The following is a 16,545-nucleotide window of genomic DNA, read 5'->3' as shown; positions in this document are numbered from 1 at the left end:
AGGGTGAGGATTTACTCTGAATAAGCTGATAGATACAAATGATTCTGAATAATATTGGAATTAAGTAACTTAGTGCCACTAATGCCACTGGCACTGCTATAGCCTTGACACTGGTGAGGGACTTAATCTAAGAGGCTTTTTTAATTTCTCAGAGGCTCCTAATGGTTAATTTTCTATTCCTTTTCCTTTTTTTATTTCTCTTTCTTTAGGACTTGTCAGATTGAAAGGTTGATGTGTGAAAGGATCTAATCTAGGCTATGCTTATGTTATGGCAGGCAGGAGATGGAGGAATAAAAGGGGAGCAGGACAGAAAAAATATCTTGCATTTCAGCTAGGCCACTAATATTTGCTAATTGCAATAAATACGGTACTGCACAGAAGCTCCTAATGAGCTTATATAAAGCATTTTAATGGGATGCTGTCAGGTTAAACATTGTGTTTAAAAATATAAATGTCCTTAATAATTTCAGATTAAACCAGAATGAAGTCTGACTACCCTATTAATTTTCCCCCTCTTCGTGTCAGAATCTGAACTGTATTTCGCACAACTCGGCCACTGAAAACAGATGGGGCTTTACTCTGCTGCTCTCAGGCTGGAGCACACCTGGATCACACCAGAGGACAGTGCATGGATGCGCCAGGCAGTGCTGGAGATGCAGCTGCAGAGATGCAGAGGGGTCATGCTGTGTCCTGGCTCACCAGGCTGCCTGGGCAGCTCGTGTGAGCTTTGGCCCAGCTTCAGGCTCCAAGTCGGCAGCTCTGGGGTTTGCATGAGGGTTGTTGCCCTGAGACAGGAGCTCTGGGGCAAGAATGAGGGGTTTCACCGCAGGACAGCAGCTCTTGAGGTTGCAGGAGGTTTTTTCCTGGGTGTTAATGGGGCTGTGGCAGCTCCACCAAGCCCAGCCCAGGGGTCCTCACATGCCACTGGATCGCACCGTGCAGCTTCATTTTCTTCTTTTAGAGCATGACTTAAATGTTTCCATGTTTAGATTACAGGCCTTTCAGAGCAAAGTTTAAATCCAGAGCAGTGACTGTGTTGAGTTTAACTGAAACTGAAGGAAAGAGCCTGTGGAAACTACTTCACAAAGAAGTTTTGTAAATAGTGGCTTGATACTATGGTGATGGGTTCCTAGAACTGCCGACTCCATTTTTCTGTCTATTCAATCTCTTATTTTTCTTCCAAACATGCAGATTTTAGTCCTCCCCTACATGGGAGTGTTGATTGTACATTTCTATGCATCGAACAAGTGCCAAGGAAATCAAACTTGGAGAATAGCAATGCTGGATCTACTTCTCAGCCATGTCTCTCACAGAAAGTGTTGGAGACAGCCAAATGCCTTTCCCTGCCTTGGTATCTCTAGGGGCGTCTGGATGTACTCATTTACTCTGGGTTTGGGTAAACCACAAAGGATGGTCCAAATCTGAGAAGAGTAAGAGTGCAATGTTTGAACAAGAAAATCCACTCATAGACTGAAAGGCTCGAGTATGTGGCACATAACTGAGGTCATGTCCTCTGCTGTTCACATCATCTGCCTACTGAAGGCTTCCCTTGGTGCTGGCCCTGCAGTCCTGCAGTCCATTCTTTCACCAGGATGAGCCCAAGGATGCTGCCTGCTCTAAGAGGAGCTGGACTGCGCTGGCATTTTGGGCTTTGCCTGTGGATTACAGGTGTCTGATCCCAAAAGTCCCTGGGCTTCAGGCCAGGATCACCATGCTCTGGTAGGAGCAGCCGGCCTCTACCATTGGAAGAATCTGGGTGTAACTATCCACACTTTCTAGAAAGACACTGCAGCAAATACAGTGGGCTTCTGCATTTGCTATCTAGTAAATTCTCCTCTCCCAGGTGGAAATATCCTCTGCTTCTTTTATGCTGAAGAAGAGAAAAGAAATGCTTCCAAATAACCTACAGTCGGGATGGCTTCAACAGAAGCAAGAACAAGCACTTAGAGTGTGATAGAAGGATTACTGTTGTCATGTAGCATTATCTGCAGCAGGACAAGCCCGATGTGCTGAGAGCTTTGTAAACATTTCAGACTACTTAGGGAATCTGCAACACAAGCTGAAATGTTTGAAAATGTATTTTTCCTAACCCATACATTTCCCAAATGAGTATGGACAAATTCAGGACTGGAACAAATCCAGTGAACATGTTGAACTACCATTAGGGAAGAGCAGAGGCAATTGTTTTGTGCTATCCACTCCCTCCTGGAATGATGCAATATCTCCTAAATTTACCGAGAGGGGAAAAAAAAAAGAAAAAAGCCTATGCAATATAATAAGGTTGAAAGTTTCTTTGGATTTGCTCAGCCTCCAAGCCTGGGCACAAGCCTGTGTCAGCTATATACGCAGTCTCCTGGCCCAGCCGATGGAGCAATTGAGTATGTTTTCTGTTTACTTCTTTTTCCAATCTCTTCCGTAAGCCAAAGATAAAGCCAATGCAGCCCCAGCTGTACTTTTGAACCCATGTTTAAATGGGGTGGAAATAAATCTTAATGAGATTGTCCAGCCCTATTACCTTAAGTAGTATACCTCGAATGAACCCTGCTGTAATTCCCTTCTGAGATTTCAGTGGCATGGGCAAGTGGCTCATATTTCACTATTGTAGTTTGTGTCATCATTGGATGCTTGGTAGAATTCCACAAATATCACAAAAAAATTGGAGAAACCCACGTTTATTTAAGATGTGAAAATAGTAGAAGATGCTTTCCTCTAACAAGCACAAAAAATTCACTGCAAGCAGAAAATTACTTGGCATTTCTACTTCATGGGTATTTGGATGCAAAAACTTTACTCTCATAAATTCTTATAATTGGTATTTTGATGCTTCCTATTTCATCTCTGGATAAAATCAAGGTATTTTCCCAAGACTTGCTGGTGGGCAGAACAGGGAAGGCAGCAGCAGATGGGCAGGACTTGAAGAACTGAGGAAAGGCCAGAGAGGTCTCAGACTGAGCGTCTCCAGGGAGCACCGCACTGCAGCAGAGACATCACTTATTTAGGATCTCTTGAGAACCACATACACAGTTAAGAGAGAAAATATTTAAGTGTTTGCCTTAGGTAACATGCAAGAAAGGAAGAGGTCATCCTGAGTCTTTGGAAACCCACAGCAGCATCCTTCAGGGCACAGGGCATATGCCCTTCACATGAAGGGCATGTGGAGCTCTAGTAGGTAGCAAGAAAAAATTAGTCTTTCTAGACTAAACTCACTTGGCTGTGCAGCAAATGGTATTTTTAGCTCACATTGTGCCCACAGCAGTCAATGAGTAACCCACAAAATTAAGGTCCAGAGGAGAAGCATCTCCTCCTTGTCTAAATTTAGCATGAGGCCTTGAAAGTACAGAGAAGGCAGCCAAGCATCATCAGTAGCCAGAGAATTTAGACAAGGAAGATAACTCAGTTCTGCTAAGTGGCTTTTGGGAAATAATGGAAGGAGAAACAGGGATCTAATAACCTTTTACTGAAATGAAGTTAACCAGCTCTGGGCAGAAGCCTAGGGTTATCTCTGACTGTAGTCTGGGTTCATTCCTGCTGATTTTTCACATCTTTTATAGATACTTGGTATTGGATCAACACAGAGAAATTCGAGTATGTGGGCTCATCAGATGCTATGAAGTACTGAGAGAAGAGTCCTGGGACTCATTGCAAGTAATGAGTGACTTTGCACAGGAGAACAACATCAAGCCTGGAGAAGATGTGCTGGAAGGTGGCTGCCAAGCTGCATTCACTCCAGGACATTCTCCAGGACTCTGACTTGTGAGCAGGCTGGCCTGAGGCAAGGCCCTGTGTCAAGTAGTGGAAAATAAATTTGACCTCCCTGTGCTGCCTCTTCACTACAAACAGCTCCATTTGGGTTCATTCCCGAGAATGCAGGCACTCCAGGTGGCAAAGACCAGATGTTCAGGCAGGCTTGTGGCCACACTGGGATGGACTCATGCTACAGCCTTGTCTCACTCATGCTACAGCCTTGTCTTGCTCTTTGCGTTGACTCATTAAAGCATCCAGCTGCCTCCAGTTCTCCTCTGTCCCTCAAGGCAGCTTAATTAACAAGGCAGATTGTCAATTGAACAATCACCTCAGAACAAGGAAATCTTTAAAGATTTGGCACCATTATCTAGGATAACCCAGCTGCTGAATTTCATTAGGAAAAAGAAGCAAATGCAAATGCTCAACTTGGAGGTACATTTCTGTGGGAGAAAGTAAAATAAATTTAGTGAAACTGAGTGTTTTCTAAGCCTGTATCTCCCCCTTGGACATAATGGAGATGTTCAGCTCCTGTCTACCTTTGTCTCATAGCCATGGAGCACGTTGGGGTGCTCCTCTGCCTCCTTTCCCCTGCAGGGACACCTGACCTCAGGAACGAATGACGTGTGGCACGAGAGCACATGTGCTGCTCCTGGAACTGCCTTTGTTCTGCTGAACTTCTGATGGCAGCATGAAGCAGGGAGATGCTCTTGCTCAGGGTCTGATGATCTCTCTTTATCCCCAGATCCCAAGATGGTGCTGAACCCTATACTGTAGGACCAGTGAGGGTCCTACAGTAGGCAGTGAGACTCACTATGCCTCAACAAAAATGTGCCATCCAGTCACTTTTCAGTCACAGTCTCCTTCCAGTATGGTGGGAGAAGCGTGAAGAGCTGTCTTCTTACTCCCCCCACTTTATTAGGACGTCAGAGTAGGCAGGGAGTAGTAAAGGACAGAAAAAAGACCCTTCAGCTACTTTATGTGCTAGGATGCTCCCCAAAGATCTGAAGAAACCAAATAATTGTAGGAGAGGAGTTTGCTGAGAAAACAAACACTCCTCCTGTGAAAAACTGTGACCGGATTGAACGCTTTCCCTGGAGTTTTCCAATTTTTTCATTAAATGACTCAAAATGAAAACATACAGAAATGTGGTCGGTGTTTAAAAAGGATGGGTTTTGTTAGAGAAATATTATTCTCCATCCTACACGTGTGAGAACTGTGTTCCTCAGCCTGTCATATCTGTTCCAGACACTACACATTCTTTTCATTTTCCCACATGATGCTTCCTTCTCCCTAAGCCTTAGATGTTTAAATACCTGACCAAAATATCTTTGAAAAAAAATCCTCACTCTTCAGTGTCATAACAAGACCCATATGCTGCTGGCTGGGGGAAGATAGGCACTGCATAGGCATCTTGACAATCACCAAAAACCCATGACCCAAGAAAGCTGGCTTTGTAAAATAAAATAAAATCTTATGAGGCTCATGATAAACATCAAAGAGTTGGCAGCACTAAGACGAATCAAACAGTTTAGGTGAGATTTTCCAGAGAAATTGCTTCCATTTCATCAATGCACTGTCTGTTATGCCTGAATATACCATTTGGAATTTATGATAGATGCAGGAAATAGTAGTTTCCTTCTCAAAATCCTTTCCACATGTGGTCCATATGCCTACAGCACAAAGGGATTGCAATCTCATGCCTAAGTCAGATGGGTGTCAGAAGGCCCACTGACTTGAGGCAACAGGATGTCCCAGAGACAAGCAGCCTGTATCAGAGGTGCATGTGTGTAAGGCTATCAACACTACAGACCATCTCCAAACAATTGGTGAAGTATCAAGTTATTATTATAACAAGTATACTTATTGCTAGACCTCCTGTTAAGAAGTGTCAGAGTATTTTGCATTTTATGACATATGTGTTTCCAATATGCTGTTTATCATAACATCACAGCTTCGCCCATTGGAAACATTGAACATGGTAAAGAATGCCATTCCAGGAAGATCAAGGGCAATTTCAGGTTAAGTTAGCTTGAAAAGTTCTGCTGGGAACTGGATTGCATGTGTGTCTCAGCTGCAGAGCAGCTCTTGAAGGGTTGGTACACAGAGCAACTGCAGAAATCAAGTTTTTCCCAAGTGGTCACTGATGGCATGATCCCTATCTCCTCATACCGGACCAGAGACCACAGATTTGACTTATAGACATGCCCAGTGCTCTCAGCTGCCAATGAAGTTTGAATATTTGAAATACAGTGCTGTGCTGGGTACTCTGAAAGAAGAGCTCTTCAGCATCTCCGATTACACACCCACAGCAGTGGGAACCAGTTTTGGCTTAATCTTGCTGTGCCTCAGTCCCTCACATATAAACTCTGAATAACACCACACACAGGGCTCTGTGTTTGACTTATTGCTGAGTCATATCTAGCAATGTTTCAGCAGGGGAAATACAAAACATTCATTAAGTTTTAGTTCAATGCAAATATAAATATGTTTCTCTGAGCAATCATGCTGGGACAAAGTATGACTAATTGCCCAGTGCTTCCCACGCATCACAGCAGTGCTTCCTGGTGGGGCCTCACCCAATAAACCTCCCCAATCACACAGCAGAGGGCTCAGGCTGCCAGTCTAACAAGAAGAACTGAGCTGACCCACCCAACCGAGCTGACCTATGGGTCAGGGGAATAAAGATATTTCTGAGATTTTTAAGAGTTGTGATCCAAATTCATTGGACTGAATGGAAAGGCTCCTCTTGATTCCAAGGGGTCTAGATCACACTCCCAAAGTCCTTCCTTCCCCAAGAAAGTGGGAGATGTGCGAATTATAAGTTTAACCTGAAGTCAGGTCCTTCATAATCCCTGTTCTATGATTAAGCACAACCTGAGACCCTCAGCTTGCTGTCACCTTTCAGGTTTTTGAATTTCTGTGGAAAATTACTCAGGTGTTCAGATATTGCACACAGGACAGTTTTTGTGTGCTTTTACTTCCTGCATCAGCAAGACCTCTTCAGACAAGTTGTCTGCCTACAGGAGTTTTCACCCAACCCTTCAGGGTTCAGGCTGGAGACCCCTTGCCTGAGTTTGGACTGTCAGCTGGGGTTTGACACATTTGTACAACATATGGAGCTTCTGCAGTGTAGGATCATTCTCTCATCAGAGTTTCTGGGGAGAAGCAGGAGAGACCATGCCCATCCAATTGAACTAGGAGAGCTGCTACTCACACAAACATGCCCCAGCCAACAGGTCAGGGGTTCCCCTCTCACGACTGGTTCACCAGCAAGGATTTTACCATATTCACAGTAACCATGTTAGTTACTGGGAAGTGTTCTGGGTGCACTGTGTGATGGAGGGGTGCTGGCAGAGCCAGATAATATCCTGCAGCTCGACAAAGAGCACATCACAAAGGCTTAGTGTGCATATATTTATGCACACTATTTATATATTTACCTGCAAAATAGGTAAAACCCACATGAAATGCCAAGTTTGCAATTAGTGTCTATGGATTTATGAGGGTATTTTGAACCTAAACCTTTCAAACATCTCTCCAAACTCTTAATTTCATGCCCTCATGCTACCTGGTGTGGGTGAAAGCCTGTGCTCTCCCAAGAAGCACTTAAATGTGGAAACTTGAGCCATGTGAATGATGCTGAGAGAAGTGATGGGGTGTGGGGGGTTCCTGCCTGGACAGTATGGAGGAGCTTCCTGAGATGAAGAAGCCCTTGGCACCTCTCTGAAATGCTCCCTGTTATCTGTGACGGAGACAACACTGTACTTCCCAAAGCATCCTTGGAATTTGTTGTGACTCCTCAAGGGCCACAGCCAGTTTACTGAGTGCAGTTTAGAGTCATTTGAGTGAGAGTGTGCAGAGATAGTCTTTTTTTTCCAAAACCAATTTCTGTGATTGACAGACTGTGTGCAGAACCAAAGAGCAGCTCTTACCAGTCCCCATGTGCCCGGCTGACTCAACTGTGACTTCAGCTGCTCCATGAAACCCAGGACTCCTTCAGGGAACTGATACTGGGCACTATTAACATGTCCATGACCAGCACTTGGAGTTTGTCAGGAGCCCATTCCTGTGCCCCATATTTTCTTTCCCACAAGGAAGAAAGCAGTTGGAGGATCTTGCCAGTCTTTTATGTGAGTTTTAGAGGAGGCTTGAGATCTAAGGTAATCCTGAATGTTACGAATTTAACTGTGCAAACAACTAGTGTGTGGTGAGGGAGCTGATCACAGACTGTAAGGAAAGAAATAACAGGGACAGAGAAGCAACTGAATACGCTGAATATGAAGGTGAGAGACTGGGCACTCGCCAGGTTTTTGAGAGGGCAAACTGGGCATTCAGTTTGCAGTCTGAATGGCAAAGGAAGGGAAGGTGGCCCCACCCTCTAAATTACTGCCTGTAAAACAGGTCTGCAGCAAGAGAGGGCTCCAGACATTGTTAAATGCAATTATGGCTTCTAAATGCTGATGGCTGAACACAGAATATGTTGGAAATGCTGCAGATGTTATGAGGGATGGAAGAAAATGGGAGAAAAAACACATCGGTTGTTTTTTGCATTCCTTAAGTTACTGTAAATATTGTGGAATAAGTGTTCAGAAATGTGCTGTACAGCCTGTGCAAGTGCTCTTGCTTACAGACCCTGGGACAAACTACAGCTTCCAAATATTTCTTTCTGTAGATAAGAAAAATCCTCCCATCGGGGGATGGTGGGGGGAGGAGGGGAGGAGCACTTGAGAAATATGTAGCATCTTCTGTGTTTCCTTAACTAGACCCTTAACCAGCATCCCAGCTGCAAACGTTCATACTAACTTCAACTGTCTCTGCTACCTGCCTGAAAAAGCTCTCCTCCTTCAACCTGAAAGACCACTCGTCCTCAAAGAAAGAAAAACAAACAAACAGCAACAAACCAACCAACCAAACCAAACCAAACCAAAAAAAAAAAAAAAGAGAGGAAAGAAATCCTGTGCTATATTCCCAGATATGATTTCAACACATTCCTGCAAATGTAGACTTCTGAAAAGAGTGTTGATGTCTCTGCTAGCTCAAATACCCGCACTTGGAGCCTCCGTAGCACATAGCACACATACTCACACTCTGCTTCAGAAACAGAGTGAGGAGGCACAGCCCCTGCCTGCCAGCCGGGTAGTGCAGTCCACAGAAGGAAACCTCACCTGCTGCTTTAATTGCAGGGGCTGGAGATGAAGCCTAACCCTGTGCTTATGCCCAGGACACTCCTGGAATATCGTCAGCTCCCACCGAACCACCACCAAGCCCTAGGGGCAGGGCATCTATGTCAGAGGAGAAAAATGGAGCTGGCAGCAGAGTTTGTCTTTTTCTGAATTCCAGAGGTTGCGAATTTTTAACCCAGTTGAAAGAAATAACTTCATGAGTAGTGGAAGGGGTTGTACTACACAGTTACAGGTACACTAAGTTTGCCTAAGGTAGGCTAAACCCTTGTTGCAAACAAGCCTGGCTGCAACAGAGAGCAACTTCTTTCATCTTTGCTTTTGGTGACAAAGAACCAGCTTTGCCATCCATGGCATTTTACCCAAGTGTAACTGGGGAGTTGCTCCGTGCCCTCCAGCTCTCTACCATTTCTGTCCCTTTTCCAGCACTGAAGCAACTGCTGAGTGGATTGGGGAGGCCTTAGATTTCTCCCAAGTGGAAAAGCCCTTTTTCCCCAATAAAAGATCTAAGAAGGTGAAAGGTAAGAGACTATGGTTGGGCCATGCAGCCCCATTGGCTTTGAAAGCCCTGGTTGAAGGCGGCAGTCCCTCCTCAGCAGGAAGCCCTTTAACCCAGGTTCAGCCTATGAAGCAGGTGAAGGCTGTACCCAGGCAATTTTAACCCTTTATGAACTGTTGGCTGAATATTTTGGCTCATAGGGCTATCTTAAAATACTACGTGGGCAGAGAGGGCTTTCCAGGCATGTGTCTGGCAGACTCCCAACCTGGTATCTCCGTGGGATTTGTTTGTCACCATACATCTGCTTCTGAGTTTTTTCTGGGGCACCAGGGTCACTCATTTTTCCTTGTGTGCTTTCCTGATCTTCGTGTTCAAAAAACTCTTTAAAGCCTTGAATAATAGCAATTACTTCATCCTAATTGGTGTTTGCCTCCTGAATAACCAACCCCCAGTGTTCAAGGCACTGCCTGGCCATGCTTCCCCCATGCTTGAGGACAGGCTGACAGCCCAAGTGAGCAGAGAGCTCTTGGGAAAAGAGGGGAGAGCAGGAGGGAGCCACGTGGGCTGCAGGAAATTCCCTGGGATTTCAGCCAAACCAGATGACACTGCTTCATGGATAGGATGCTCTCCTATGGGAAGTCACATGCAGAGAGATGAAGTCTTCCACAGTGAGTCTGGTTCAATCAGTGGTTGAAGGAGGAGCACAACCCACTAATAGAAAAAAACGCTTCACTGAAAGGGTTATCAAGCAATGAAACTGTCTGCCCAGGGAAGTGGTTGAGTCACCATCCCTGGAGGTATTTAAGGAAGGCATAGATTTTGCACAGCCTTTTGCAACCGGTCATGCCTATCTCATACTGGCCTTTTTAGCCACCAACGCGCATGCAACAAACGTGGGTAGAGCCCTTCCCAAATCTTCGTTCGCGAAGCCTAGCTATGATGATGATGATGATGAGATTTTGCACATAGGGACATGGCTCGGTGGTGGGGTTGGCAGTGTTAAGTTTACAGTTGAATCTGATAATCTTAAGGATCTGTTCCAACCTAAATGATTCTATGATTCTAAATGGGGTAAATGCTGGCACTCAGAAATGCTCCTTTCTTGAGGATTTACACTAACCATCAGACATTTTTACCTTTCTTCTCTAAGATGTTTGACTCAGCCTTGTCCATTGCAGCTGCAGAACATCTTTGAATGACTCTTAACGTGTAGCAAGTTAACCAAAAGCAAAGCTGTACTCGTAGACCTTCAGATGAAGTCTCTGGACAGATTTCAGGCAATCTGCAGTGGCACCTAACTCCAGTGACCTAAGCAAGGCTGCTCAGCCTCAGTGACAGTGCTGGAGCAGTAGTCATTCACAGGCACTCTTCATCCAGGCTTCACCCTGTTCTATCCCAAATATATGGATTGTTTTTTTGTTTCTTTCTAAGGGTAGTGACTGCAAGGTTGCTTCTGCTTCACTGAGCAAAGCTGGCTCTGCAGGCATGGGAGGCCCAGCACCCTGGGCTCATGTTGCCCTGGCTGGGGGATGCTCTTGGGGAGCTCTGAGCATGCAAGCCAGTGCTGGTGGGTTTGGTGCAGTCAGAAGTTGTTACTCATCCTGCAGACTGCTCTCGAGATGCTTAAGACGCACCATTGCCTTTCTGTGGCAATAATTGGGTTGATATGCTGGAAAAACCTTCCCACTTCCCTGCTTATCCCAGAGCACTAACTGCAGTCTGCACAACCACTCTGCAGGGGAATTTCAGGGTGTTGCCTTTTGCTTAGGATCTTCCCCTGTAAACTGTAATATTCATTGGGACAAGTGTCACGTGGCAACACTAGTGTCTAAGTAAAGACCTTTTATTTAAGGTCTAGTCTGCAAAACAGAACTGGTGGTCCAGGCCTATGGGAAACATAGAGTTATCTGCAAAAATATAGATATTTTTTACCAAATCTGATGAAATACTAATTTAAAGCATAGTCCTATTCTAATATGAATACATGAAAGAGGGGTAATTTTATTTGGCAGGAGTACTGCTTGTGCTTGTGCTGAGTCATGGGTTTTTGTTACAGAAATGTACGTGTGCCATATTTTATTCCCGGCATCTGTTTAGAAACAGCTCCGCGTGGGAGCTGGAGGTCTTGCTCACTAACAGCCTCTCTGGCTGAGATAAATGGACTCCCCATGACACTGCAGAATATGTGTTGAATTTCAGGAAGTCTAAATTCCACAGGTTTCTGGGATATCCTGATTCTGAAAACAACCAATTTTAGCAAATTGGCTCCAGCATGTCTTAAAGACATGTTTGAAACATGTAATTTTAGGTTTGAAAGGAAGTATTTAGCTAGAGAGTCAGGAACATACTTCAGATGAATGGGTTTTTTTCCTCCTCTGTTGAAATAAGGCTAATAAAAGATTGGGATGAAATGTAAGGAAATTCAGTTAGATTCTCATGCCACCTGCTGCAGAACAAGACACATCAATTCTGTCTCTTCCCTTCTTAAACTGTTACAGTAAATAATAGAGAAAGCATGTATGTATGAGACTCCTGGTGTCCTTCTTCAGTAATATATTCTTCATCTGTTACAGGTGAATACCCTGTGTTATTGCAACAGTCATGGTATCCACAAAAAGTTATCCATGCTATTCAGTCTGTGGCTGAAAGGAGAAAATAAGGAAAGAGGCACTTTAAGAACCTTTGTGTGACTTCAGAGGTTTTTCTAAGTCTAAAGGATTTTGTTAAGAACCAGAACCATTATGACTCATATATTCCTAATCAAAATGCTGGGTGCATGAAAAGCTGTTCAGTTGTTCAGAGACTGAACTACGTCCCCTTACAAGAGAAAAATAACACACACAAGAGGAAGCACTTAAATAATTGATGTGCTTTTCTTTTATCTGCATGTAGGAGTGACAGGAAATCCATGTAGCTGGCACTAATGGATAGCATCAGTATGTCAATAATTGCTAATGAGGAAGAAATAGAAGTCCATTTGTCCTGAAGTGACTGATCTTTCTTTCTTCTTTATCTCCCTGTGTTACAATGGGAAATTAATAGTGTAAATTTTAGAATTCTGCTCACTAATACATCATTTTGATAGCGATGCTTTCAAAAGCCTTTTTTGGTATGAATTCAGTCCAAAAGGACTGTACACTTGCTTACATGTAATCCACATTCTGCAATCCAAGATCATTTCTTTGTGTCTTCTGCACTACAGTCAAACAACAAAATAAAACTTTGTTTTCATCACATGTTTAATTTTCCATTCCACATCAGTGAAAGAGTGCAACCATGATGGAATTAAAAACAAACCAGAAATTTAAAAACACCCAATGCTTTCACTGTGAAAAATTGCATAGCCATTTTCAGCATAGAAATAGGATACTCTTACTGAATAAAGCTTCTTGTTAAAAAATTATTGGTGTATCGACCTGTTCATATCCAGTTTTTAATTCAAAGATTGCATTCAGCCGCTCCCCCCAAGTTGCTTGTCCGAGGGAACAATTACGCAGCTGTTCCTGCTGCATTCTTGTGTAGGCTGAAAGCAGCCTAAAAAACTCTGGCATTAATTTCCTGTAACTACAAAGTGCAGTTCTCCAGGTTGTTTGTGAGGCATACCCTTTGCGAAGAGGTTACTGAAGCAATACATAGACTTGACACTAATATTGTGCTTTGGCTAAATTTATTTATAGCTGCGTGCATGTGTACACACGGGCTCATGCATACGGCTGTACAGTTTGTGTTATAAGCAGGGCTTTGGATTCCAGCCACATTGCAGTGCTAATGATACCTGTCACTGCACCAACTTTTTTTGCAGCTATATTATCTGGCTGCATTCGAAACCAAGGATTTTGAAAGTACAACGCCAGCCTTATTAAGCTCATTGTATTCAGCAAAGGTGTATTTCTGTGCTACTGGACACTAATCAGTGTTTTAGCAAGTTTGATGATTATTTTTTGCAAACCTTTTCATGCAGATTTTACTGCTAAAGTTTTAAACTTTGACCTAGCTAGTCAAAGAGCAACAGCCCCAAGGAGAATTATGTCAAAATATATAACATGAATAAGAAGCTGTCAGCAACTGGTTCACTAAGATTGCCTAAAACCTGCAATGGAGTACCATCATTTCTCTCTCCAGTGCCGATTTGGTGTATATTTGTATATGCATATTTGCATCCACACATATATGCAAAGAGGAACCAGAGTAATATGCAAGATCCATGCAACAGGTATGCATTGGGACTGGTTGGTTGTGTCTGGCATGGGACAGGGGGAGCCCTGCTGCCCAGGAATGGGGCTGGAGGCAGGGCCAGCTCTGGCTGGGGGGACATGGGAGGATGATTAGAGGAACAGAGAGAAACAAACTTTTCCTCTGGGTATGGTGGCATGTTTCTAATCACATTCACATCTAAACATCACTTCATCTTTACTTTTCACTCCTGTCCGTAGCAAACTACTTCCTTCCCTCAAATCATGCATCCACCCATGAATGCTTTTCTGGAGGAAAACTCCTTGGTCCTTTCAACAGCAAAGGTAATTGAGATATCAGTAACTTCTGCACACAAGATGCCATGCAGGCTCAGTATCAGTTTCATCATTGATATCAGATGCCAGCTAAATACTGTCACTGTCACCCTGAAATATCCCACCCTCAACTCAGAGTGCTTAATAAGCAAACTGGGGTCAGGCCCTTAAAATCAAAACCTGGAGAAGGGAAACTTTGCTGGTTAACAGATCAGCCCTTTGAGAAGGTAAGCGGGAAATATTCATCTTCATCTCTCCTCTATGCAACAGCACAGGGAATTGTGCATGGTGCAGCTCACTCTGCACCATATACATAATTTATGTTTTTCCACTCTGGTTATGAGTGTGCAGCTTTGGACTTGGGATTTTTTTTTTCGTAAAATGGAAGCAGAGAGAGGAGGAAAAAAGATAAACACTGCAGCAGCCTTCTCCTTCTCCAGCCCCACTTTTTAGCCCAGAACCTCATCTTTGACACACAGCCTTCACAGACGAGTGAAATCTGAGTGCTACATAGTATGTGTGTGTATATATACATACATGAAAAGAGAAATGCCTGCCTTGGCAAAAGGAAAAATAAAATAAAATAAAATATGTTTCCAATGGTTCACCTCTTTATCAGTAAAATGCCTTGGCAGACAATTAGGCTAGCATTTTGACAAGAGTTTCCTTTTGTACAGGCAGTCTAGAGAGGGTTCATAATTCCTGTAGAAGTTTAAAAAAAAAACAGCCAAGAAATATGCTTCTTGCTGATGTGCTCTTCTGCTCAGTGAAGTTTGACATATACAGCCCTGAGAGCTAGGAAAGGACTTCTTCCCAGATATAGGCAAAACATGTAAGGCACTTATTTTGAAAACAAGGTACATTTCTATTTCCTTTCAGCAACTAACCCCTCTGCATTACGTTTATCTGCCCTTGCTGCGTCCGTTACCGTCCAGGAAGGTTTATCAAGGAACAAACAGGATACATACACGGCGCCTGGTGCTGCAGGACCCATCCCCAGAAACTCTCCTTAGTAAGCTCGAGAATACGCACATCGATACCATCATCTCTCCGGACACCGACACTTCAGACCATCTGTCTGAATTAATGAGCCCTTCCTCCTACCCAGCCTCTGTGCCTTTAGAGAAAATCCAGATATTACCAGCCACACCACCCCTCCACCACGGACTCGTAAGGAACCGCACCAGGGTCTGCAGTGGTTTCAGGGAGTTTCTCCTCTCCCTGCTGCGGCTCCGGCTCCCTTCAAAAGCAAGCAGCTTCGCGTGTGACTTTGCAATCTGAGAATGTGAACTGGTCGGCAGGACACTGGGGTAAATATAAATCTGGCGCTTACCCACAGGCAGTCCCTCGCAGTCTGACATCGTGAGAGAAGTCCTCCTCACCGGGGGCTTAGGAAAACCACTGCAGGACCGCAAGCACGGGTCCTTCTGTTTGCAAAGGCAAGGGGGAAAAATATCTAACAGTTTGTAGCCACCCTTCTCTTGCACTGTACATCTACCCACCCAGAGGGCTGTAGCAACAGTCCCGTCCCTGCCTTCTCATTATGGGATGTAAAGATAAGAATGTGCTTTTGTGCCAAAAGAGTGTGCTATTGGTGGATAAATTTGTTGTCATCCCTCCCCTTCGCAGAGTTTCCTCTTTAATGTCACAGAGGCACATTACCCTGTCGGAAAGGCCATCGAATATTTATGAAACGGCTTTTAAGAGCTAAGCCACCAATCTGCGCTGGAGAACCGAGCTAATTGCTATGCGGTGGGGCTGGAGGTGGGAGCCGCACCGGAGGGCTCTCCTGCCTCCCGGGGGGCTGCGGGGGGAGGTGGTGGGCTGAGGGATAGGCTCTGACATCTCGCTCTGTACCTTCTGGTTCTGCAGGTTAAGTAAGGGTCTGAGTATAAACCCTCACTGCTGGAAAGGGGGGCAGAAGCCAGTGTGTATCTCTTTAAGGGGGAAGGGAAAAAAAAGATCTTTTGTTTATATTGTAATATCTGAGAAATTGTTCTGTGACACTGTTACTAAAGGCTGTATCATGGTTTCTAATAATATTGTGAGTGCATATTTCTCTGTAACTGCGTGATTTTTCTTGCTTAAAACAAGCCACTTTAATGATACTTTAGTGGCTGTTCCTACAACTTATTTTTTTTAATCTTTGGAGATGTTTACGTGGGATTTGCTTGGTATGAGATTCCCAGAGTGATCCAGTCAGTAGAGAGTACCCTTGCACACTGGTGTGCTCATTAGGCACCTTAATGAAGTGCAAGCAAAGGCTCTGGCAGTGTTGGAGCCAGGCAAGGCTTGGCAGGGAGATGTGTGGGACCTGGTGGGTGCCTCAGCACCCGGGGGGGTGGTTTGCTGCCACTTTTTCTCCTGGGAACAATCAGGAACAGTCTGGGCTTTGCCTGACACAGACCTTTAGTGCCTGAGCCCTTCACAAATGTTGCAGTTTCAGACCCAGACCCTGAGGGAGGGCTGGGAGGAGAGGGAGGCAAGGGTGGCACTCCATGGGGGGGGTCTCTGGGAAGCGCTTCCAGACCATGTGGCCAGGCACAGCACCTCAGGAAAGTGAGCCATTGGAGCCCCAGTATATACCCGTTTGTTCAAAATGCCTTGAACAAAA

At 44.4% G+C, this 16,545-nt stretch overlaps 1 protein-coding gene across 1 annotated transcript in view; it reads right to left on the bottom strand.

Moving 5' to 3' along the window:
* The window catches only part of EML1 (EMAP like 1), a 126,447-nt gene extending 110,960 nt beyond the window's left edge, over window positions 1–15,487 (bottom strand). Inside the window, exon 1 of the mRNA XM_027673951.1 lies at window positions 15,265–15,487. Within this exon, the coding sequence (XP_027529752.1) occupies window positions 15,265–15,292 (28 nt within the window). The 5' untranslated portion in view covers window positions 15,293–15,487. The remainder of the gene's footprint in view (window positions 1–15,264) is intronic.
* Window positions 15,488–16,545: the final 1,058 nt, after the last annotated feature.

This window comes from Neopelma chrysocephalum, unplaced genomic scaffold, assembly GCF_003984885.1.
Source record: "Neopelma chrysocephalum unplaced genomic scaffold, ASM398488v2 Primary Assembly neopelma1_24, whole genome shotgun sequence".
NCBI classification, from domain to species: domain Eukaryota; kingdom Metazoa; phylum Chordata; class Aves; order Passeriformes; family Pipridae; genus Neopelma; species Neopelma chrysocephalum.
The sequence above is the reverse complement of the archived record's forward strand: the minus strand, read 5'-3'. Positions and strand labels throughout refer to the sequence as shown.